We start from the raw sequence: 25,418 nt of genomic DNA, 5'->3' as shown, positions 1-25,418 counted from the left end.
ATTACGGTTCATTTATTAAAATTGTGTTTCATTGGATATAAGAAATAGAAAGACAAGCATAATTGCCGAATAAATACATTATGAGAATATAGTAAGATACGAGATTAGATAAGTGAAAGGTGATTGAACCATATGTTGAAATTATGATTACTCACAAATAATGTGCATGTGATTAAGAGGATGGAAATAACTTGTTAGTTAATGTGATATGTTATAATAGGAAAACTATAGTGGCTAGGCTAATGCCAAGGCATGTAAATGGTATTTATAAATTAAAGGAGTAATCACTATGAATGAATAAGTGGAAATCTCAAAATCAAACGTTAATTGAAGTTATAGTACTCTTATGGATGGATAAAGTAAATGAGTGTTAATAGTTGTTGTTATTTGCATATGAACTTACTAAGTTATATTATATAGCTTACCCCCTCATTTCCCATGTCTTATAGGTTAAATTAGCTATCTTGGAGACTGTCGGAGGTGTCATCGCACTATCAAGCTATCATTGTAACACCCCTTACCCGTGTTTGACGCCGGAACAGGGTACGAGGCATTACCGAACTTAATCACTAATCATCGTATAAAAACCGATTCATAATTAATAACATAATCAAGACTATCTACATTAAATGACTTTATACAATAGAGACCTTCAAATAACATAGGTTAGTATTTTAAGCCAATTCCTAGCAACTTAATAACAATTAAACGAGTCTCCATACATAACAAAGACTTAAAATACTTTAAAACCTTTATATATTGATCAATAGTTTGATAGTGTGATTTAACCTCCGGCGACCTCCAACTCGAGCTAACATCTACGACACTGTAGGAAAAAGGAAAGGAAGGGAGTAAGCATTATAGCTTAGTAAGCAAGTATGCAAATATTAATAAACAATACATTATCATACTTTAAACAAAGTCACAATATGTTCCCGGAATATTACCATCACAAACACACATATTTTAATCAATAAATAAACCTTAAAACTTAATCGAAATAAATTTTTTGACTTTGAATTCGTGGTTCTAAAACCATCGTTCCAATTAGGCCCTAAATCGGGCTGTTATAGCAACTTCTGTAAATAAGCCCTAATAGGCAAATTAAACATGCAATCTATAAAATTTCTTATCAATACTCTAACACATGCTTCTAATCACTTGGTAAATCATAAAAATTAATCGAAATAAACTTTTCTATCTCAGATTTATGGTCTCGCAACCACTATTCCATTTAGGCCCTATTTCGAGATGTTACAATCATCGTGGGTAAAAATAAATACAAACCTCTTAAGTTTATGGCATGTATAGGGACTTAGTCAATTATGGATGTGTCATTACGATTTAGCGAAAGGTATTGGCTTGTAATGGTTGAGGGTTTGATGTAATGTGAAGCCATGTAAATTGGCTTATATTGATATTTGATTTATTTGGTATAAGGCCATGAGATGTGGCTCATATTGACTATTGGTTGTAAGCCTATTTATTTAAGTATACATGTGCCCATGCAATGGTGATATGTTGTGGTTATGAGTGCTTGATAATTTAATTTGGGTTTGTTTAGTATGATGATAAACATGGCTTAAATGAGAATTGGTAAGTTGGGCTTGACAAAGTATGAAGTCTTATGCATGTATAAGTAAAGATGGAATGATCACGGTTATGTCTTGTTTGTGTATGTTTAAGTGCTCACTTATGACATGTTAAATGCCTTTGAAGTCATGTATGTGTATGTGTAAATAAGGGTGGCAACTAGCTTGGAAAATAGCCTCAAAGTTGTCCACACGGGTAGGCACATGGGCATGTATCTAGACCGTGTGACACACGGTCTGCCCCTATGGGCGTGTGATCATGCCGTGTGTCCCCTATACCCTAATTTGGTAAAACAGAATGCTCAGTTATAATGCATGGGCAGAGATACGGCGGTGTGTCTCAACCGTGGGGAGGCCACGGCCTAAGCACATGGGCGTGTGACTTGGCCGTGTGACCTCAATTTAGCTGATGACATCATAAATAGAGAGTTACACGAGTTGAGGACACAGGCGTGTCCCAAGCCACACGGGCATGTGAGACCACACGGCCTACCCACACGGACGTGTGACCCTCCAAAATAGGAAAATTTTCTAAGTATTGTATAAGTTCCGAGAGTTTTCGGTTTAGTCCTGAACCACACCTAATGTATGTTTTGGGCCTCAAAGGCCCATACAAGGAACGATATGCATGTGAATGAAAAATTTTAAATTTGGGCGAAATTTTATGGCCCGATTTTGTATGATTGTGTGAGTTTATGTCCGGTAATGCCTCGCACCTTGTTCCGGCATCGAATACCGGTAAGGGGTATTACAGCTACATTCACTTCAGGGAATCGTGCAGAACTAGTGGGACGAATTTCATGATTTTTTATCAACAGCTCATTATTTTGCTTAGCCACCAAAAGGCATGAAATCAATTCAGAATACCTTTTAAAACCTTTTTCACGGTATTGCTGCTGCAGAAGCACATTAGTAGCATGAAAGGTTGAAAATGTTTTCTCTAACAAGTCCTCATCAGTTATGTTTTCTCCATATAATTTTAGTTGAGAACTAATTTTGAAAAGTTCTAAATTGTATTCACTTACAATCTTAAAATATTGCAACCGTAAGTGCATCCAATCATAACGAGCTTTAGGGAGTATCACAGTTTTCTGATGGTCAAATCGTTCTTTCAAATTTTTCCACAACTCAAGAGGGTCTTTCACAGTGAGATATTCTATTTTTAATCCTTCATGTAGATGATGACGGATGAAAATCATTACTTTTGCCTTGTCTTGATTAGATGCTTCTTTATTTGCTAATATAGTATTTCCTAGACCTTTAGCATCTAGGTGAATTTCAACATCTAACACCCATGAAATATAATTCTTGCCTGATAAGTCTAAGGCCGCAAATTCAAATTTGGCAAGATTTGACATTACAATCACTTGAATCAAAATAGAAAAGTATTAGTAAAATAATAAGTATTCTCAATCGTAAAATAATTCAATTATATATACCAAATTTGTTAAATAATAATATATATGTCAAATATTGGCATAGAGAGGAATAGTCATAATAATAACTTAACACAAATTACATTAATTGAAATTTCTTTTAATAAAAAAATATGTATATATAATAATTATTATTAGATTTTAGTTAAAAAATAAATGTGCAAATGTTACTCAAAACAAATATTTCATCTAGGAAAAAAAATAAAAGAATTATGGAAATATGTATACTATATATAGTTTAACGGGAGTTATACGGGCAAATTATATAAAGTCAAAATGACGTGAACTTCATTATGAATTCGTAGAAGCTTGTGCTAATAATGTGTTATAGAAAATTAATAAAACAATAAATAAAAGTGGATGAAAATACGGGAGAATTTTTCATTGTCTTATTTTCACTTACAATGTGCTATTTATAAGCTCCTTTACAGTCAATTAATAAATGTATTACATTTAATAAACTAAGTTTTCTTAATTACTCCATTTAATGATCTCCTAATCATAAATGAAATAAAGAGTTTTATCTCGTTACTTTAATATGCTTAAAAGGGTTATAGACATCCATTTTATTTACAACAATTTTGACTCCCTAATTTTTTTTTAATTTCACCCCTATTGACCATCAACACGTGTAGTGGAATGTGTTACGTAGGTCCATCAATCAAAGTCGTAGGTTTTAGGGAATTTATCCTCACATTGTTGGATTTTGTTAATATTTCACTGAATGATTCTCACTTTCACTTTTGGAAGGATTTCTTTGTTTTTACTTTTTAGTTAATTCATTCTTTCCTACTGTAGCTATAACAGGTTTAGTAGATATGAAAGCCAACATACTTTTTTCTCTGTGTTTTACATTTTTTTTTGAGAAAAGAAACATAATATTCCATGGCAAAAAAAAAATGGACATGTGTACTTAATTAATTTTAAAATTAAAAAATTATATAAATGAAATATATGACCAACTTTTATAAAAATTGACTGATTGTGTATTAAATAATTTTTTATAAATAATATTAAAATATTTTCACATGTTTTTATTTTGTGTATTAAATAATATTCTCCAATGTAATGTGAACGCCAATTTGCAAAGAAAAAGGGATGTATGGGTGGAAATATTTTCACATCTTTATTCCCATTTCCTATCAATTATTTTATTCCAATTCTATTTTTTCCTTTTACAAATTTATTGGTTTACAAGTTCTTATCTTAATTCTAACCATCACTTACATATAGAATCAAAGATATTTTATTGAAAATCTTTTAGAAAAATGATATTTGTTAACCTGTGAGGTAAATAAGGGAATCACTTACATATAAATCAAAGATATTTTACTGAAAATCTTTTAAAAAAATGATAATTGTTAACTTATGAGGCGAATAAGGGAAAAAAGATAGTGCTTCAATGAAAGGGAAAGGGAATGAGGATTGGGAAAAAAAAAACTTCAATTTTTGTGAAAAACAAGAGGTTCTACGTGAGTCTATAAACTGTTTTCATGATTCTTTAATATTGAGGGACAAACTTAATTACACGTATTAAGAATTTTAATGTGGAAGTCTGATTTGATATCCTTGACAGTAATGATGATGTAATGTCCTAAGATGAGACATATTCGCATGACTACCAATTAATTACTTTGAGTTTTCCCATAATCCTCATATAGCCTTAGTGTTAACAAAGGTGCATGTGAACTAACCATGGATTCATGGTATCATTGATCCATTGAAAGACATGTGTCAAATTCTGTGTAAAGAATCTATAAAATTCATAGGTTATATTATAAAGTTCGCGATACAAAATATAACAATAATACATTCCACTTACGTCTTAATCCAATACCAATTTAATCACTTTATATTCCATTCTATTTCTTTATCTCAATTTTAAGACTCGAAATTTATTTACGTTTCACAATTTTTTTATAAATTTTTTCCAACAAATTCCATTTAACTCAGCGGCCAGTGGAGCTTTCATGCTTCGTGAAAAATTAGGGTTGAATGGGATTTATTGGGACAAAATTTGCCTTATCTTTTCTCCCCTAGTTGTTGTACATAAAATGACATGATGCTTGTACTACTACTATAAATATATTCCTTTTATCTACAGGCAAAAGTGTCTCTACTTAAAAATAATTTTAGGTAAAAAACTTTTTAGTATTTTTAATTTCAATATTAAGTAAATTGAGCTATCTCAATAAAATTAAGGTGATTTAATTTTTATCAATTTTAAAAGTGAGCAACTAAGAATAATTAATTACTGACGTTAATATTTTCTATCAAGTGTACATGATTTTGATTGATATAATATCAAATTTAACCCTCAATGTTTAGATCTTTTGTGTAAACGTTGACAGAATGTGTAAAGGTTCTGGGTTAAATTTGTTAAAATTAATAAGATATATAAATTTTAAGGACTAAATTTGATATTATACCAAAAAAAAATATGTACATTTGACCAAAAAAAATTAACGTTGTGATTACTTGGTCTTATTTGCTCATTTTCGAAATTGACAGGAATTAATTGCTTTGGTTTTTTTTTTTTGTAAAGAGACCAATTTGCTTAATATCTATATTGAGAGGGACTAGAAAAATCTTTTTATCAATATTTTCACGAATTTATAGACTTAGAAATATTATATATTTTTATAAAAATTAATTAAAAATATTTATATAAATCTAGAAAATTCATATAAATAATTACATCAATAATAAAAAATTATTATGATACATATTATTATTTTATTAATAAAACTATAATTTCACATGATTTTTCTAATTTCATAAAAATAAAATAATTTAGAACTTTTATATGTGCAATTTTATGTGTAATGTTTTTAATAGTCATTTTTTATTTGGTTTTTATCATTTAATTTTTCATCTCTTTACAATAATTTCATTATAGGTTCCTATTATATTTGCTATTTTTGATACAAAGCCTAAAATTACCCATAGTTCCTCTCAATCGGTAATTAGGAGTATAATGTGGTTCAACACACTTAAACCTACGTCTTCCTGTACTGACAACAATATTGATACCAACTGAACTAAGACTCAATCTACAATTTAATTATAAGTTGAAGTTCAATCAAGATTTGTTTCTTTGGAGTCCCAAAAGCAAGCATGACATCATTATAGATATAAAGTCATATGGAATCTTAAAAAGAGACTGGCCAAATTTGAATGGGATATGATACATTCTTTATGGTCTAACATTCTTGCCAAATCTACAACTTAATTATAAAGTTAAAAGATGTATGATTTTTGAAAATTTAAATTCAAATTTAATTATCTATACAATATTAAAATTTCAGCAGGAAATGTATTAACTGAGTTGCTGTACTTGTCAAGTTCTCTCTCTATATATAGATAGATATTTAGCTTCGTCCAGATCACACAACACTGATCTTCCTCAACAAGCTGACCTCCTTTGAATCTTCGTTTATCTTAGCTTATGGCACTTGTCTTTGAAGGCCCATTGTTCGCATACGCAAAATAATTCAAGTTATATTCCAAAAAGCGAAAAAAGAAAAAATGGCAGCTGGAACTTCAAGCAACGTTCATCTCCATGATATACCTGATGTGATACTCTCCAACATATTCTCTTTAGAGACTGAAACTCGCACACGCAACGCCATGTCTCTCGTGTGTCTCAAATGGCTCTTGCTCGAGCGCTCCACTCGCAAATCCCTCACCCTTCGCGGTAATATCCGCAATCTCTTCCTCCTTCCTACTTGCTTTCGTGCTGTTACCCATCTTGACCTTTCTTTCCTCTCCCCATGGGGATACCCTCTTCTCGATTCGTTTTCAAACCCACTTGTACTTGCTCAGTTCCTTCGACATGCATTTCCTTCAGTTGTTTCTCTCATCGTTTATGTCCGAAACCCTCTAACTCTCCATCTTTTAGCTTCCCAATGGCCTAACTTGCAACATGTTAAGCTTGTACGTTGGCATCAACGTTGGCCTGCTGCACCTATTGGTTCTGATTTAGTTCCACTTTTCGACCATTGCCCGATGCTTTCATCACTTGATGTTTCACATTTTTATTGTTGGACTGAAGATCTTCCACCGGTAATCCAAGCATACCCTTCTATTGCAACTTCTCTTTCCCATCTCAATATCTTAAAACATGATTCAAGTACTGATGGATTCAAGTCCCATGAGCTTTTGTCTATTACTGCTAGTTGTCCTAACCTACGTAAATTGTTGGCAACATGTATATTTAACCCTCGATTCATTGGTTTCATAAGCGACCAAACCTTGCTGACTCTTGCTATAAATTGTCCTCTCCTTTCTCTTCTTCACCTTGCTGATTCAACTTCAATGTCCAACGTTAGACCCAACCTTATTGAAGATGCAAGTATCAGCTTCGCTACACTTGGGGACGTATTTTCTAAATTGCCTCAACTTGAAGAGCTGGTTCTCGATGTTTGTCACAACGTTAAACACACATGGCCAGCATTGGAGTTGCTTAATACCAAATGCCCCATGCTTAAATCTTTAAAGCTGGGACAGTTCCAAGGAATCTGTAGAGGTATTGCCTCTCCACCAGATGGGGTCGCTTTATGCCAAGGCTTGGAATCTTTGTCCATCAAGAACTGTACTGACTTAACTGATAAAGCTCTGATAGCCATCTCTCATGGCTGCCATAGACTTTCTAAGTTCGAGGTTCTAGGATGCAAGCAACTCACCAGAAAAGGGATGTGGGAATTCACTCATAATCTTCGCAAAACGTTGGTTGATGTGAAAATCTCTTACTATAAAAACCTCAACGCAGTTTCATCATTGCAAGCATTGGAACCAATCCGAGACCGCATAGTAAAACTCCATATAGATTGCGTGTGGGCAAGCATCATCGGAGAAGAAAAAAGCTTGAAAAATTGGAGTAAGCTACAATATCTTTCCCTATGGATTGCTGTAGGTGAGTCTTTGAATCCACTATCATTATCAGGTCTAAACGATTGCCCATCACTAGAAGAGATACAAATCAAAGTCCAAGGCGATTGCAGGGATCAACCAAAGCCATTCATGGATGCATTTGGGTTAAGTTGCTTAACCTGTTATCCAAATCTTACAAGGATGATCTTAGACTGCAGTGGGGTAACAGGTTATGCTCTTACAGCACCTGTAGGACACACAGATTTAAGCTCGTGGGAGAGATTTTTCCTCAGTGGAATACAAGATTCGACACTCAATGAACTCAACTATTGGACTGCACAAGACGTCGACGTGAATCAACGGTGCCTTTTTCTCCCGGCAGCGGGATTGTTGGCACAGTGTGGGCGTTTAAGGAAACTTTTCATACATGGAACAGCCAATGAACACTTGATGATGTTCCTGTTGGGAAATCCGACACTGAGGGATGTTCAACTTAGAGAAGATTATTACCCTGCACCAGACAATGATACAATCACAGAGATGAGGGTAGGATCTTGTTGTCGATTTGAGGATGCTCTTAATAGTAGTAGCCGCCATGTTCCTGATTAAGAATTTGTTGGAATTTTTATCAAAGGCAGATTCACAACACTTTTAAAATTAGGTTAAACTACAATTGTAGCTACCCAACTAGTAATAAATTTCTTTTTTAGTCTCCCAATTATGAATAGTTACAAAATAGTCATCCAACTATTCAGTTTTATCTTTTTTGTCACCAACAGGATAACAGTATCAGCTTTTATAATTAATATAATAACAAATTTATCCCTTAACATTTATAAATTATGTCAATTTAGTCTTCATTAAAAAAAAATTTAACCTTCAACGTTTATACATTGGTTTGGTATTTTTTTCAGTTTTATTTTCTTTATGACATTAAGAGTTAATTTTAAAATAATGACAAAAGTGAAATTTATTGTTTTGGATTTTTTATGTTTCTATTTTTTTTTGTATTTTTTTCAATCAAATTTAGTTGATAAATTTTTTTTTTAACTTTTTAGGTGAAAGGGTAAAAAAGAATGGCAAAATTACAAAAAAAAGACTAAAGACTAAATTACACAATATGCAAATGTTGAGTGTTAAGGTTGCTATAATGCCAATTTTAAAAGCTACCAACATTAGCCAATTAGTAACCAAAAAAGACAAAATTGAATAGTTGAGTGACTATTTTGTAAATTTTCATAATTGAGTGGCTAAAAAAGAAATTTGTAAATAGTTAGGTGACCTTTTTGAGACATGTCATAGTTTTATTACCAAAAAATAAACCTAATAGATGGGTGACTACTAGTGTAATTTATTCTTAAATTAGGCTAAATTCTTAAATTAAGACCTAACCTTTTAAGGGTTGCTCACATAAAGGTTAAACCTTTCAAAATGCTCATATAAGGTCGTAACTTTTTACAAAATACTTAAATGAAAGTCAAACCTTTCAAAGTGCTCAAATAAAGGTCAAAACTTTTTGAAAGTGTTCAAATAAGAGCTTCTCAAATGTCGTATATTAGGTCTCAAATTATTTTTCTATTATTTTATTTTATTTTCAAGCAATATTTGATTCAATTGTCATGTATTTTGTTCTAAATACATTGAGCTGAAGTGCGTGAAAAGTCCTTATGTCAATTTTTATTTTTATAAAAATTAAGTACCTAAATAAACATTTTAAAAATTTTGACTCTTATATAAATAACCTAAAAGATTCAACCTTAATTTCTGGCCTTAAAATTACGATGTGTAGGACAAAAACCCAAACCATGTTGTCATTGTTAAATCTTTTTCTCTCTTTTATTCCAACAACGGACCATTTCTAGTGGTTCTTGGCCATTCCAAGGCAACAAGTATATAGAACAAAACGAACCCAAGAAATTAAAGAAACTTGAATATAGGAGCATTGTTCTACAAAAAGAATAAGGAGGAAATATGAGAAAAAACAAAAACTCCAGGAACCACTAATTTTAGATCCATTTTCTTTAAAAGAGATAATTACATTTTTTTTGTTAAATTGATATATATTTTTAGTTAAATTTTGGCTGTTAATTTAAAAACAAAAATTAACTTATTTTTTAATAGTAATACTTACTAAAATTTTAATTTTTAATAATATTAGTGTGGCAACCCACGTGACAGTTTACATATGTTTCATGTTTATATGACACTATTTATCTTATTTATTATATCAACAAATAATTTAAAAATTATAAATATATTTTAAAAATCTATATATAAAGTTTATAAAAATAACATAAAGTGCACGTGAATTGTCATACGAAATTTGTCATGTTTAAAATTTAATGTTTTAGTTACTATTTTTATTAAAAATAACAAATCTACTCTTTTGTAAGGTTGGTGGTCAAATTTGACCTTTTTTAAAAAGATTAAGGTCGAACTTAACTAAAAATTAAAAAATTAAATTAACAAATAATATAAACATTAAAGATTAAATTTATCATTATGCCATTTTAAAAATCAAACCTTTGTTGATATTACTAAACCATGAAAAGAAAGAAACTTTTGTTTATACTTTGTTTTTTTGGGTTGATACTCTAAGATATTTATTTATTTAATTTAACTTCTTTTAAAAAGGGAAAAATTAAAAGAAATATTCTTACTAGATTTTATTCTTTGAAAACTTTATTTATTAAATGAATTTTAAGTAAAATAAAAATATTTTAATTTTTACAAAATATTTATTTATTTTTCTAATTTCAAGTTTAAATTTATATTAATTATTTTTGTGTCTAATTATTTTAATGCATATATATTAAATAAACATATTATATTGCTCATATTATTATATTGATAGCCAAACATAATTTAATTTTGTTTAGATTGTTATGTAAAAAAATGCAAATTAAAAAAAATTAAAAGTTTATTCGGATCTAATAGAAATAAAAAATTTATTAAAAATAAAGATAAAGTTTTTTTTGAAAAGTAAAATATAGTACTACATCACGAGAGTACTGAAATTTTTGAATTTGTTGTGGATAAAAGATCACGAGCATCACGCATCTCTATTTTTTCATGGTAATTTCGCACCGACCACAACCGTTAAGAAAATCAGAAGATAAAACAGCTATAGAAAAATAAAATGAAAGGGTAAAATATATTTAAAAATATATTATAAGTTAGTAAGGGTTAAATTGAAGTTTTGTCTTTTAAAAATTATAAATATATATCAACTCGATAGAGGTGTAGTTAGGAGGACTGGCCCTAAAATGAAACTTTTTCATTTAAGCCATTTAAAATATTAAATTTGTAAAGATAATTTCTACCTCTTAAAAATAATAAAATTTAATTTAATTTTTTAAAATTATAAAAATATTAATATTATTTAATTTCGACTCCTTAAAATGATTTTTGACTTCCTCCATGCAACTCGATAAATCTTTTAATATATAATATTTATTGTTTTGGACCTGAAAAATATGAAGAAAATTTTTGATAAATTTTTTGACAAAACTAAAAGACTTGATTGGTGGGAAAGCTCAATTCTTTTAAAAGGCGTAGAAGAGCACATGGGTAACGACCGCTAAAGCCCACTCTGATTATACGCAATTGGCAGAAATGCAAATTGCGCATTCACATGGCTCATTGTTTTGCAGTTTGCAGTGCAACCAACGTTACGTATATTAAGTAACTGCCTTCAACTTGCAACCAAACACCTTTAAAAAGCTGATAGATCCAAACTCAGATACAATCAATCAATCAATCAATCCCATTGCCTGCATGTGTGTTTTTTTATCACATTTTCTACTCTTTATTTACATAAAGAAAAAAGCATATCTATTTCCCAGTTTTCGAAGTTTTCAATGTTCTTATCTTTTACATCATCTCATGATCTGATCTTCCAGTTGCATGCTTTCGTTTAAACCACCGCCTAATATATCTATATATTAATGGTAACATACATACAGGACTTGGGGTTAGGGTATAGTTTAGTCAATGGCAGATACAATAATGAAAAAAACCCAATATCACACTCTTGGTTTATCACCGAACCAATGCGGTTCAAGCTTGGTTCAATCCATAGATGCACCGCTTCCTCTAGTATGGTCCATACTCCGCCGCTTCGACAACCCACAAGCTTACAAACAGTTCGTCAAGAGCTGTACGTTGAGTGTCGGTAACGGTGGAATAGGGAGTGTACGTGAAGTGATGGTCGTGTCGGGGATGCCGGCAGCCACGAGCATGGAGAGGTTGGATCGATTAGATGATGACTTGCATGTTATGATGGTTAGCATTATTGGTGGTGACCATAAGCTTGTGAATTACCGTTCCACTACTAGTTTGCATGAAATTGGAAGTGAAGAAGAAGGGAATGGCGGGAGAACGGTGGTGGTAGAGTCGTATGTGGTGGATGTCCCAGCGGGGAATAGTAAAGAAGATACATGTTCGTTTGCTGATATGATAATTGGTTGTAATCTTAGGTCTTTAGCTAGGGTAACAGAAGGATTGGCGAATTCAAACAATTTATGACCTTTACGTTTTTCTTGAATAAAGCTTTTCGTGTCACTTTTTTTCTCCCTTATTTATAGGAGATGAGCTACAAAATAATAATTTTCTTCCCAATTCTTGAAACCCTTTAATGGGTTTTTTTGGGGGAGGGCGATAGTATGTATGGAGGTGCTATAATTTGATATTTATGCTATAATAAATTGGTCAAATTGTGCTGCTTTTTTTTTTTTTTTTTATAAGGGGTGGATTTAGTAGTTGTAGTTTAATTTGATCCATTTTAATTTATGCACTTTTTGAATTATTTAATTTTAATTTTTGTATTTTTTTAAAATTTTTAAAATTTAGTCTTGATCAAACAGTAATAGATAAATTTGTTTAGTTAAGTGCTATTATTATTCATGTATTATGAATAAAGTTTTAGATTTAGTCCATGTTCTCCATCTAGATCATTTTTAATAGTTATATTTTTGAAATTTTAATCTTGATTGAAACAATAATTGTTGAATCTATTAACTGATTTTTTTGTGAATAAAATGTGAAAATAACAAATTAACATGATATTACACATTTGATAATATATTTGCCACATCAATTTTTGAAAATAGCATAATTTAACTAATGAATTTAATAGCTAACATTTGGTAAAGACTAAAATTTTAAAATTCTAAAAGTACAGGATGGAAAATCAAAAAATTAAACTACATGGACTAAATCCACAAATCTAAGCTAATAAATTTTAGTAGGTTAAATTGATTTATTTCCCCCTTCTACTTCGTTGCTTTTTTTTTTTTTATGATTGAAAGCATTTTTCATATTTATTTTACTGTCCATAAAAAATTATATTTCAAAGTTTATTATTGTTTTTTTCAACAATATCGCCTCTAAAGTGTGAACTTGAACTCTCTGAAATTACAATATATCTTATCACTGTATCTAACATCAATTTTTTAGGAGACTATCCATTTGTTGATCTGATCAATTCGATTAAAAAATATGACAAATTCAAAAAAATTAAAAACCGGTTCAATTAAATTTTCAACCAACTCAATTAATTCGTACTAATTTTCACTTCAATTGATTCAATACCATTCTCTAAATCGATATGTTAACCGATTTCTAGTGTCACTAGCCGGTCCAGTCCAATTGAAACTTCAAACATCATTGACTTGTTAATTGTTGCCCGGAGTTTATAGACAAACACAACTTGGTGTTTGGGCTTGTCTCAATCTAGGCCCTTGAGCTTGAGGGTTTCTTTTTAGTTTTGAGCTTTACCTTACTCTTCCCTTGATGGGGTTCGCTAGAAGGCAATGATAAATAATATAGATGGGGGGAGACAAGGTAAAGTGGGGATGAGCAGTCCAAAAAACATCCCCAGTCCCCACCATGTGCAGTCGGCGGTAATGGATGAGATGGGCTCTACATTCCTCGGCGTGTCACTTGGGGCATTGGAATGACCTCTGGTTACGTACAATTTCTCAGCTTTTTACCCACACCAAATTCCTTTTGCTTTAGGTAAAAGCACTCACTCCCCCATGGCCCATCCTATATTCACATTCAAAATTGGAATTGATTACACTCGTTCTTTTTTGTACATGTTACAATCTATTTTCTATACTTATTTGGGCAAAAATAACAGTAAATTAAATAAAATTGTTAAAAGTTAAAACCCTCTTAAAACCATTAGCCACTTTAGTTTATATTGTTGATGAAAATGGGACATGAAACTCACAAATTCTTTTGAGGGCCATGGAAGCAAACAAACAAAGAAACTTGAAAAAAAATGGCCCGTCCCATGTGTAAGAAGCAAACATTTCCACTCTGTTTCTCTCAGCACCTGATGCCGGCCATGGAATATGGATTTTGGTCATAGGCAAGATAAATGGCTAACACATGTGTATTTGATCCGCTTATTTAGGCAAATTATAAAGCCACTTTACCCTAATTTTCTTATTACTTAATCATCTCTGTTTAATTTGAAGACAAAAAGAGCTTTGGGGGTATTGCGTGTTTAATTAAACCAGGGATTCTGGTCTGCCTACTTTATTTGATATCTAATCTACTTTTTTTTTTATCAATCAATATATAATAAAAAGGTCATTATATCATGCAACTAAATTAATTTAAACCAAATATTAAATTCAATCACATTAAAAAATACAATTAAACTATTAAAATAATTAATTTATGATCTTTTCTATTCACACATCCGTGGAAAGCCAAACAGTTTTTCTTTTAAATTTTCAACACTGACCATTAGAATGACTAGTATATATATTCTTCTATTCAAATTTCTAAAATATAAATTTATTAATAATTTATTTATTTTAAGTATAATTTACTCATCTATTTTTATCAATCAATATAATAAAAAAAGTTGATTATATCATGAAACCAACTTAAATTAAAATCAAAATATTAAATTATATCACATAAAATTAAATTTAAAAAGTTTTTATTTTGTGTTATAGTCAATGTCGTCGTATCAATTTATCAACCAACCATAATAAAGAAAATAAAATTGATAGTGGAGTAAGCAGTCACGTTTGAAAGGAAAAGAGGAAAAGAAAAGTAAAGTGATTATGATAGGAAAAGACATAAAATACAAATAATTAAAATAAAATTTATTTATTAATACAAGAAGAATTGAGTTTAAATATGCATTATTTTTTATTTACAATAAAAATCTGACTGTGTTTAATTTTAAACACTACTTATTTTCTTACAAATTTAATTATGCACAATGATTGATTATAGCTACGTCGACACACTACTCAATTTCAGATACATTGCCGGTTTAATATTAATAATATTTAAATTAAAAAAATATTCTTTTTATGCCATATTAAATAACTCAAATTGGATTATTAGTCTAGTACATGCATAGGAAAGATAAGGACGCAGCTACAGGAAAATGTGGGATCTTGGCTCCTAGCTAAACTGTCCATTTAAGTTTTTAAATTATTCTTATAACAATTTTATTATAAGTGTTTATTATATTTATTTTTATATAATATTTATAATTATATATAATCTCTCGTTAACTCGTAAATAAAAGATAATACATTTTAATATATTAAAATTTATATCTTTTATACTAATAATAATATTCATACTAATCAAATTAAAATTTAATCGACTAATTTTTTAATTAAACGTGAAATTTATATTTTTATCCTCATAAATTTTAACCATTTTTGACTATTAAAAAGGACCGTTGGCTTATCAACCATCACAATTGATACCCTCCTCAACTGTATGCTCGTGACCACACCTTACCATCTTTAACTCTTCAATAATGACTAAAATCCAACCAACATGTTTTCATCTTTGCCCTAAAATCTAAGAAACAGCCATTTCTAACAATATCATGGCTTTAACTCCATTTTTGTTTCTGTTGTTTAATGTAATTTTTCATGCATTTTTCGAAAGTTTTTAGCTTTGACTTGTTCTTAATACTGCAAAAAAGAAAAAAGAAAAGAAAAGAGAGAGATACTATTTTCAAGCCATGAAATTTCATCAATGGGCTACGGATAATATAAAAATAGTAAAAATAGAAGAACCTATATATAAACCACAGAACGAATATAATATAAAAATAAAAAATAAAAATAAATTTAAGAAAGGAAATGAAAAGTCTGTTAAAGTAGAAATAGAATCTACAGTCTCTTAGAATTCTCAAATGCAAAATGCATATACATAGAAAAGAAAGCTCAAGAAAAAAGAAAGCTCAGTACTGTCCAATTTCTCCCTTTCTCTCTCTCTCTCTTAATTTTCTTCACTTTTCTTTATCCTCACTCATTCCCTTAACTCTTGCCACCATCTTAGGACAATCCCCAAAGCTCAAAAAACCTCAAAGCATCAATCAGCTCATTCATCTCTCCCTTACTGTCACAGGTATGTATGTTTTTTTTTTTTTTTCTTTTTACGTTCAACATATGTTTATGTTGTTCGAAGTTTGAAACTTGAAACCAACACTAGTTTTTTTTTTTTTTTGTTAAAGATAAAGATTCTTGTTTCTTTTGTTAATCTAGCGATGTTGTTATACATGAAGTTTTATTTTTTTGTTGTTGGAAAAGGTTGAAATATTTATGGCAGTCTTTTAAGGTTTCTTTTACTGGGATTGAATTTCCTTGGTGATTCCAATAATGGGTATGGCAGAGTAGATGAAATTCAGATCATGTAATCAATGCGTTTTCATTTGATTTTTTTTCGTCGCCTGAAATTTAATGTCGGTGTCTACCGATATCTTATAAATTTACAATCTTTTTTTTTTCCTAAAATGGACTTCAAGTCAAATCTTTGTCTGGTTGTTGGGGATGTAATACATTGAATTCTGTAATTAATTCTACTTTTGATTCAATATAGGGTGGTAGATTATGGAGATATAAAGTATACTGGGTGTTCATTGCAATTAGTCTAGGTTCTTAAAATAATTAGTTTTAGCATATTTACAGGTATTTTGCCATGGTGTTATACTTATGATCCAACATGTATCATCTGCTATGCCATGTTTTGAGTTTTTGAGCTATATTTGGAAGGAAAACTGTTGAATTTCTTGAAATGGAGGAAAGGAAATTGAATTTTAATGCTCCACTTTTATCGGTGAGGCGATTTTCGGGGACATCTTCATTTCAAGATAGAAATAAGCAGAAAATCATTGAGAATCCTGCCCCTGCTATACGAGATGCTCTCCCCTGGTATAGCTTGGATGCGAGTTTGGATCAAGTAACCGAACCTGTTGCGGTTCCTTTTGTATGGGAACAGATCCCTGGGAAAGCAAAAGGTGGCGCTGAGCATGTGTTCGAGATGGATAAGGAAGCTTCTGGTACTCCGAGGCTTCCGCCAGGACGGGTTTTGCAAGTCGTGAAGCCTCCTGTGGAGAATGACTGTGTGAAGCAGAATATGGCTAGGTCCCAAGCTGAAACATATTCCGTGAATGATAATGCGACTAAATTAGACTACTTGAATGACGGAACAAATGAGAAATGTGTCTTGGAATCTGAAAACGATGATGATGATGATGATGTTTATTCTGATGCACTTGATACTTTGTCCCCGACAGATTCATTCTCCATGAATTGTAGTATAAGTGGTTTAAGTGGACTAGATGGCCTGGTTGCAAAACCATCAGGAACATTCTCTACCGATCCACAAACTCAGGATTTCATGCTGCGTCGGTTTTTGCCTGCTGCCAAGGCAATGGCCCTGGAGACACCTCAGTATTCTTTAAGGAAACAATCTACGGCACCCGAACAACCTAGAGAGGTTAAGAAATTGGTTGTTGCGGATAGGAAACCTCTTGTTAATCAATATGAGACAGCTATCGTTCCGTATCATAACCAGGATGTAGATGAAGAAGAAACAGATGATGAATCCATTGACTATCAGGATTCTGGCAACTTATCGAGAAAAGCTTGTGGCTTGTTGCCTCGGTTATGCTTCAAGAACTCTCTGTGCCTCTTAAATCCTGTTCCTGGATTAAAAGTTAGGACCCACTCTTCAATGTCTTCTACTCGCGATGTCGCAAAACCGTGCAAAGCTACCTACTTGAAGTCTCACAGCCAAATTGCTGAGAAGGTTAGTATGATTCTTTTCTGTATTTTCGATATTCGGGTACACACTGCTTGTGTGTTGAAAGTATTTAGAATCTTTGCAGAATGCTCGGGATGTTGTTCATAAGGACAAATCAGCTAGGGGAGTTCGATCCCCTCGGCTCCCCATGAACAAATCTGATGGTGCATTTGAACCACCTAGGCTCTCCAAGGACAAATCCGATACTGCATTTCAATCGCCCAGGCTCTCCAAGGACAAACCAGATACTGCATTTCAATCACCCAGGCTCTCGAGGGACAAACCGAATTCTGACGTTCAATCCCCTAGGCTCCCTGAGATAGGGAAAGAGCTGATATGCGTATCAAATCAGTTTAGCAGCTCAAATGACCAGCAGATAGTGTATAAGTCACCTCCCAAAAAGCTTCCAGGTAGTGCTCGCATTTCTCCGTATCGTAGGGAGAGACCTCAATCACCGTTCCGTGGAGGGGGCTTTCTTGGCATGCCTAAAGAAGCTGAGAAATACAAAGCTAATATGATGGTTAAGTATACCAGAAGCAATAACAACTCGCAGGAATTAGTACCGTATCAGAGCAGCAGACAAGGCTCAGGTCCTCTAAGCCCTGCAGTTGAGAAAACTTTGTATGTAGATACTGTGAATGAAATGGCAAGTTCAAATTCCAATTCCTCGGATACGAAAGTCCAAATGGATTCCATTGGAAAACATTCAAATACCTTAGAAGTGAACAAAGTGTTGGAAGAACCTGCTACCATGGAATCTCCCAATCAAGATACAAAAGGCCTTAGTCTCTTGGATGGAAAAGGCATATTGGAATACGAAACCGCAGGGTCAGTCAAATCCAGTCGATCTTCTTTCTCCGACAAACCTGATCTCAGAGGTCAAGCAGAAATGATAGATTACTTCAAACAGAATGGAGGACTTGATCAAGAATTTAAGTCCTTGCAACGTATAAAAGTCAGAGCTGATGGAAATCTGACCCCTACCGTTATTGATGATTCGAAAGCTGCTGATGAAACTAAGGCTGGTTCCGATCACTCTCCTCTTGCACCTCCTTTGCCAAAAACACCATCCGAGTCTTGGCTTTGGCGTGCTCTGCCTTCAACGACATCTAGAAAATCATCTTTGCAGCCTTACACCGGTACTCGTTTTAAACCTAAGAAACAAGAACCTAAGGAACCTTCTACTGATACCAAGTGGGAAACAATTGTCAAAACTTCCTACTTGCATCATGATCATGTCCGCTATTCTGAGGTAACCTTTTTCATTCTTTAACAACGATATCCTATTCTCTAATGAGATCTTTTATCTATATGAAATTCTAACATTTGTGTCCATCGCAGGAACTAGTAACCCCTTTTTCTCAGCAATCAAAAACTTGAAAAAGCACTGAGAGCATCACTGCATTCCTTGCACTCACTGCCTTTGTTTCGCAGTTTCGGTTCCAACGTGGTCAGAGCTGGTTAAGATTTTGCAGCAGCCTACCATTTTTCTTCTTTCTTCCAAGAGCTTCTCCTTCCACTCTCCTTCTATGGGCAACCGGATTTGTTAGCTCTTGTTATTGTACAAGCTTGTAAGTTGTTCATTTCTTTTTCCCTATACATCACCCATAAGTGCCGGCTGAGGCCGCTGTTATGTCAAAGTCCGATTCGAATCTTGTAATGACCACAAAGATCTTTCTTTTTCCTTTTTTACCTTTTGTACTTGGTTGTGGTGCTTGTCTTGCACTCGGGTCTCAACAGATTGTTGTGAAAAATATATTGGACTACAAGCAAAACTTGGAGTGAAAATTGTTCAAAAATAGTAATCAAACTATTGTATATTTTTTCTATTCTTTGTTCTTTTGGGCTTTTTAAGATCTTTCACCCCCCATAATTTCTTTTGCTTTTTTTTCCCCTTTGTTAAGCCTTAACCCCATAGGTTTAGATGATCATCATTCCATCATTATTAGTTTCACCATGCATGCATGAACTTGACATCTAATCTTCAAAGCCAAAATCATGAATGTTATTGATGAAAATATACACCCTACAGTACACAACAAATTGTCAATTACAGCTCACAAACCTTCATATTCATCAAGTATAGGCCAAAAGCACCTCAAACATTAGCAACATGATTAAGAAAGTGAAAGCTGAGTGCTAATTTCATGTGTTCCTTTACAATGGTTATTCTTCTCTTCATCAAATTTTCCATTTCTTTGGCTTAGTCTTAACTGCAAATCAGGCAACCGTTCCCTGTCCTTGAGCACTTTATCTTGATTCCACTGCATTTCAAATAAAGAACACATTAATCAATGCTCATTATATATGTAAACAAGTTTAGCAAGCATAACTATCACCTCAAACTCTGTTCTACAGCTACTGAATTTGGTCAAGGGTTCATGCTTGTCTTCATCTGAGCTTGATCTTTGCCAAAAACAATGTGATTGAGACTGCATGTCCTTGTACATATTTCCATTAACCTTCCATCTGTTACTAATCCTTTCAAAAGGATGCCATCTCTTCTCTTCAAGAAACCTGCTTGCCATTGCTCTAATGGGTCCAGTTCCATGAATTTGGTTTTGAATGTAGAAGCCGTTTTCTTGTCCAAAGGTTTTGCTTATGAAAGAATTTGGGAATTGGTGGTGCCTATGCATACAAAGAGAGGGATCATTAAGTATACAAAAATGGTGTAGCATTAAATCAAACTTGGGAAATAATTAGTTTCTGGGTTTCATCATCACCTTGGGAAGTTAGCTTTGAAAGTAGTGTCGCTACCATCAAGAGATTCACTGGCTAAAACAATTCCACCATTTTCCATTCTGAAATGTTGTTGTTGATGATAATGATGGGGACTGAAGGTAGTAATGGCCTGACACAACAAGCTCCCAAATTCACCCTTTCCTTGAATTGCTGTTTTACTTTGGCTTAAAACTGCATGACAATGCAAATATTGTATGAGTTGAATGTACAATACTATTAACCTTTAATCTAACTCCTTCCATGTAATAATAATATATGATATGGTTCACTGTTATTCATGAATTTTATTTCTTTCGGGCATACACTTTATATTTGGATCCTATCTAACACTTTATAACCTAGTTACTTTTGTTTTACAATTCAGTATTTTAGAATAAAATTGGTGTAATTTTAATTGATATTTATTTTAAGTTGTATTTAAAGAAATAAAATAAAATATAAATAAAGGAATTAAAAGAATTCCAGCTTAGGTCTACCAAATAATAATTTATTATTTAAAAGGAAAATATGATTTTAATATAGGTTAAATTCTAAGGACAGTCCTTATACTTATCGATTTGTGCAGATTTAATCTCTCTACTTTTATTTGCTCAAAATTGGTCTCTCTACTTTTCGATTGCTCATTTTCAGTCTATCTGAAAGTTAGGTATTTGCGAGCACTGCACTTACAAGAAGCAGATACGAGTAAGTTTTGATTCAACAGTGCACAAAACACGAGTAGATTTTCTAAAAGACTCTTTTTATTTTTGCTTCAATTATTAATTTTTTTTAAAAATATTATAGAAAATTAAAAAAAACTAAAACTTAATATAATCACCTCTAATTAGAAATCACTATTCAATTAATTATGAATTTATTCTTACATAATTGAAAATTTAATTTTCTTAATAATAAACTTTGAAAAAAGTCCATCTTACAACTCTTCCTACTTGCTTCTTTAATATTCCTTCATGGCTTCCCCTAATAACCAAAACTAAAACAAAACATTCATTTTTCTAAAAATGGAAACCTCAAAAGTAGAAAGGAAAGAAAGTTTCATGTCTTTTTTTTTTACATGTTATAAACAGGAATGTGGATTCAGATATTTCGTTAAAATAATTTAAAAGGTTATTGTAAGTGACTTAAGTTGTTAATAATTAAAGTTAAATGATAGAATTTGATTATATCAAAAACTTATGATCTATTTAAAAGTTGAGGTTAAGTAAGTATTTTCTCTATCTTTAATTTATTGGCCAATATGCTAAACTTTATATATTTTTAATTTTTTTATAATTTTTACATTTTAATAATTAAGTAAAAATATAAAAAATAGGATTGAATTAACAAAAGTTATAAAGGTTGAGGGACTAAATTTGTGATTACAAAATTTTTAATAGAGTTGACTGAAAAAGTTAATGAAGGGACTGAAAATGAGAAAATCCAAAAGTAGAGAAGTTAATTTTAAGCAAATAAAAGTAGAGGAATTAAATCCACACAAATTAATAAATACACGGATTATCCTTAAAATTTAACCTTTAATATATAATCGATTCTTGAGGATTCACACATTTTTTAGAATAGAATTTGAAGCCCTTAATGAAAAAAAAAAGAATTTGAAGCCCTAAAATTGTAACTATCATACTTTTACCATTGAGGCCTCTAGATTAGGAGTCAAATTGCATTTTTCCTTCTTTATTACAAATGGTAAATTAGTTTTTGTACTTTAAATAAAAGAGCAAAATTGTTAATTCTGTTAAAAATGTATCCATTTATACTGTAAAAATGGTCGTAACCAACAAAAAAAAACTAGATAATGATATGTGGTGTGTACCTCATCTAACTACTTGAACCAATTTTAAACAGCATGAATGGATGAATTTTTTAATAAAAATACCAGTTCACTCTTTAACCTAATGTACAAGGATTAATTTGTCCATTTCATGAATAGAAGGGGCAAAATGTAATCCGTAATTTTACCACTGCCATATACTTTCAGGTTTACTTTATAAAATGACATGAAATGAAAGTAGTAAATAATAAGAAGGAAAAAAGAACTTCACCTTGTCCAGCCTCATCAAGCTTCTTACTTCTATACATCTGAAAACAAGAATATCATCAATGGATTGAAAACTTGAAACTATTGCAAGCAAATATCAAATCAAAATGGTTTTTTTTTTTTTTTCTTTTACCTGTAAATGACTTTTTACATGGGCAATGCTGAGTCCCCTCACATTCATCAATTGCAGAACTAACTTTGGAGTTGCTCCTGCAACAATTTAAAATCATTTACAAAAATTTATGATTTCAGAAAAGTTTTCAGAAGGAAAAGAAATGATGCTTAATATTTGATGAACTTACTCTCTTGACCACCAAGCCTTTCAACAGCACGCACGAATGAGTGATGCAGATCAGGAGTCCATCTAAGCCGAGGCAATTTCGACCGTACGTATTGCCTTACTCTTCTTCTATCGTTGCCATTGCCATTGTTATTATTGCTTGAACTCCCTTCAGTTATGTTCTCAATCTCCTCTTCGACACTGGTTTCACCGATACAATCCCTTTCACTACCAGCTTCGTCATTCAAGTCGAAGGACGAACACTTACGGGACCGGGACGGCATTGCACACACATCCTCACCTTGTTCTTCATCATGCATCTCTATCATTGCTTGATGAGAACTGGAAAAATGGAGAAAGGGATATTAAAAGGCAAGTGAAACAAATAGCATCATATACCATTGCAATGGCACACAAATTCCTCTATGATCATCATGCAAGAAAATAAAAGAAACAGTCTTGGTTTGTGTTTATTAATTATACCCTTAACTGTCAAATCTGTTTACTTAATGCAGCATTCATTTGCATAATGTCTAATAAAAAACTTCTTCAAATTTGCAGCTGAATCCACTCCTACTATTTTGTTACATTTAAACCATCTTTTATGAATAATAAAAGACATTACTTGTATGCAACCTACCAATTCCAACATTACTTAATAAACTTGGACCCTTGAATTAAACATGCAATGAATCAATAAAATAAAATCTGAAAGTTATGGGATAAAGGTTTTGAGTTTTGAATCCAAGACTTAATGTTAATTTTTTTTAATGTAATTGTGATTTGAACATAAATTATTTTTAAAAAACGTGAAATCCGATTAATAAATCACAATTTAGAGTTCATACCAATAATCAGTTATCAAGACAATAAACCTAAATACCAAAACCCATCACTTGGAGCTTTTAAATGATTTAGATGAAGATATAGTTAAGGTGTTGTAATATGCAATAATTAGCAACAATTTCCAACATTTGCTGAGTTTTAAAACCTCTCAACTGCACCCCATATAGGTGATCTAAATAGATGTAATGACATTTTTTTTAAGTGATAGGTTTACCTGCACATACTTATTGCAGTGTGCAAAGGGTTTTTAATTATTACAACATTTATGGGACATCAAAATGTAGAACATATATGCCTTCTCTATGAGAAACAACTCTTTCTAGAGCTTGATGAAAAAAAAATTTATTCGAGATCATCTTATTTTAGATTTCAGTATACATATATACGATTTATTAGGTAAATTCATTATTATTGCTGAAGGTACTAATGCAGGAGAGAAGAAAATGAGGGTCAGATGTCACAGTCACACTTACATATTGACCTAAATCTTTGCTTGAGTGACACTATGAAGCCAACCTTACAGATTTGTGTAATATCTCAGTTTCTGCAAAAATAAAAACAGCTATCATATGTTAATCTGATAACACAAATGGTATGTTGTGCAAGAAAAAACTTTAGAAGATATTTTCAACTTTTGATTTATACGATATGATTATATTATGAACCCCCCTAAAAAAAAAAAGAAAAAAGAAAAATAATATGTAAATTTATGTGGAAAATGATAAAAAGAAATTATTTCAGAAATGAAGAAGTGGAAAGCAGCTCATCATCACCTGGTAAACATCATCTTTCATTCATTCATTCATTCAAGAACACACTTCCATATTACTTATCCATACCCTAGTTTTAAAATTTAAAGGGAAATAAATAAATCCAATCCCCAGACACAGACAAAGAACAACACAATTAACTTACCCTAAAAAGATTTTAATTATATAAAAAAGTTGAAACAGTGGCACAACAAAGAAACCATGTCTTCTCTTTTTCCCTCAAAGATACAAATATTTACCATACAGAAGATGAAGATTCCTGAAGCCTATATTCCTCTCAACTTGTTGATCATCAGATTATTCTTCTACTTGAGACTTGGTTTAAGCATATGATATTTCATATATACATAGAGAGAGAGAGAGAGAGAGAGAGATTGGCTTCAAACAAATGGTGAAGAGAGAGAAGGAAAAGGAATCTGGGTAAGGTTTTTCAACTTGGTCTGGGTTTCATTGAACCCTGGTCTTTTAAGTCATCAATATATATATTGTAAGACCTTCATCTATATTTATGGTTTAAAACAAAATAAAAATTAACCATGTTTAGACACCATCCACTTGTTCTCTTTATAATGTAAAATAATCAGTCTTTCCAATTATAGATATACATTGCCACTGTTGCATATTCATGCCTTTCCTTACTCCTATAGTTTGTCACTATTAGTGTGTGTTTTGGTGTATTTTTCTATATTTTATTATCAATAAAATTATATTTTAAAAATTATCAATTATGTTTAATATTTCAATTAAATGATTATATTATATTTTAAA

General features: G+C 31.6%; 4 protein-coding genes across 5 annotated transcripts; 3 read left to right on the top strand and 1 right to left on the bottom strand.

Moving 5' to 3' along the window:
* Positions 1–6,418: 6,418 nt before the first annotated feature.
* LOC108488288 (F-box protein MAX2-like) lies at positions 6,419–8,618 on the top strand. Its single transcript, XM_017792575.2, has one exon. The coding sequence runs from the start codon at positions 6,557–6,559 to the stop codon at positions 8,507–8,509; it is 1,953 nt and encodes a 650-aa protein (XP_017648064.1). The 5' UTR covers positions 6,419–6,556; the 3' UTR covers positions 8,510–8,618.
* A 3,046-nt stretch (positions 8,619–11,664) lies between these two features.
* Positions 11,665–12,645, top strand: LOC108488580 (abscisic acid receptor PYL11). The gene has a single exon (XM_017792870.2). The coding sequence runs from the start codon at positions 11,894–11,896 to the stop codon at positions 12,425–12,427; it is 534 nt and encodes a 177-aa protein (XP_017648359.1). The 5' UTR covers positions 11,665–11,893; the 3' UTR covers positions 12,428–12,645.
* A 3,082-nt stretch (positions 12,646–15,727) lies between these two features.
* LOC108489595 (uncharacterized) lies at positions 15,728–19,806 on the top strand. Its single transcript, XM_017794251.2, has 4 exons — positions 15,728–16,300; positions 16,861–17,983; positions 18,063–19,229; positions 19,319–19,806. Exons 2-4 carry the CDS (start codon positions 16,967–16,969, stop codon positions 19,355–19,357), a joined length of 2,223 nt encoding a protein of 740 aa, XP_017649740.1. The 5' UTR covers positions 15,728–16,300; positions 16,861–16,966; the 3' UTR covers positions 19,358–19,806.
* Positions 19,807–19,960: 154 nt separating this feature from the next.
* Positions 19,961–25,193, bottom strand: LOC108489596 (uncharacterized). Of its 2 annotated transcripts, none has more exons than XM_017794252.2 (8): positions 24,890–25,193; positions 24,354–24,424; positions 23,057–23,376; positions 22,888–22,964; positions 22,759–22,795; positions 20,701–20,890; positions 20,317–20,605; positions 19,961–20,241 (listed from the first exon to the last, which is right to left on the bottom strand). In XM_017794252.2, the coding sequence occupies exons 3-8, from the start codon at positions 23,361–23,363 to the stop codon at positions 20,095–20,097; spliced, it is 1,047 nt and encodes a 348-aa protein (XP_017649741.1). In that variant the 5' UTR covers positions 23,364–23,376; positions 24,354–24,424; positions 24,890–25,193; the 3' UTR covers positions 19,961–20,094. The 2 variants fall into 2 exon arrangements, with proteins under 2 accessions (XP_017649741.1, XP_052876094.1); XM_053020134.1 differs by lacking the exon at positions 24,890–25,193 and adding an exon at positions 24,796–24,871.
* Between the last annotated feature and the right edge of the window lie 225 nt (positions 25,194–25,418).

This window comes from Gossypium arboreum, chromosome 10 (assembly GCF_025698485.1).
Source record: "Gossypium arboreum isolate Shixiya-1 chromosome 10, ASM2569848v2, whole genome shotgun sequence".
Classification (NCBI taxonomy): Eukaryota; Viridiplantae; Streptophyta; class Magnoliopsida; order Malvales; family Malvaceae; genus Gossypium; species Gossypium arboreum.
Note: the sequence above shows the minus strand (reverse complement) of the source record. Positions and strands in the feature narration are given on the sequence as shown.

Bases quoted from the DNA above. Each gene is read 5' to 3' on its own strand.
- LOC108488288 (XM_017792575.2), top strand. From the start codon at position 6,557: ATGGCAGCTGGAACTTCAAGCAACGTTCATCTCCATGATATACCTGAT.
- LOC108488580 (XM_017792870.2), top strand. From the start codon at position 11,894: ATGGCAGATACAATAATGAAAAAAACCCAATATCACACTCTTGGTTTA.
- LOC108489595 (XM_017794251.2), top strand. From the start codon at position 16,967: ATGGAGGAAAGGAAATTGAATTTTAATGCTCCACTTTTATCGGTGAGG. The intron at 17,984-18,062 runs GTTAGTATGATT...GAATCTTTGCAG, and splicing joins ACAGCCAAATTGCTGAGAAG to AATGCTCGGGATGTTGTTCA. The intron at 19,230-19,318 runs GTAACCTTTTTC...TGTCCATCGCAG, and splicing joins ATCATGTCCGCTATTCTGAG to GAACTAGTAACCCCTTTTTC.
- LOC108489596 (XM_017794252.2), bottom strand. From the start codon at position 23,363: ATGATAGAGATGCATGATGAAGAACAAGGTGAGGATGTGTGTGCAATG. The intron at 22,965-23,056 runs GTAAGTTCATCA...AAATTGTTGCAG, and splicing joins AAGGCTTGGTGGTCAAGAGA to GAGCAACTCCAAAGTTAGTT. The intron at 22,796-22,887 runs GTAAAAGAAAAA...TCTTGTTTTCAG, and splicing joins ATGTAAAAAGTCATTTACAG to ATGTATAGAAGTAAGAAGCT.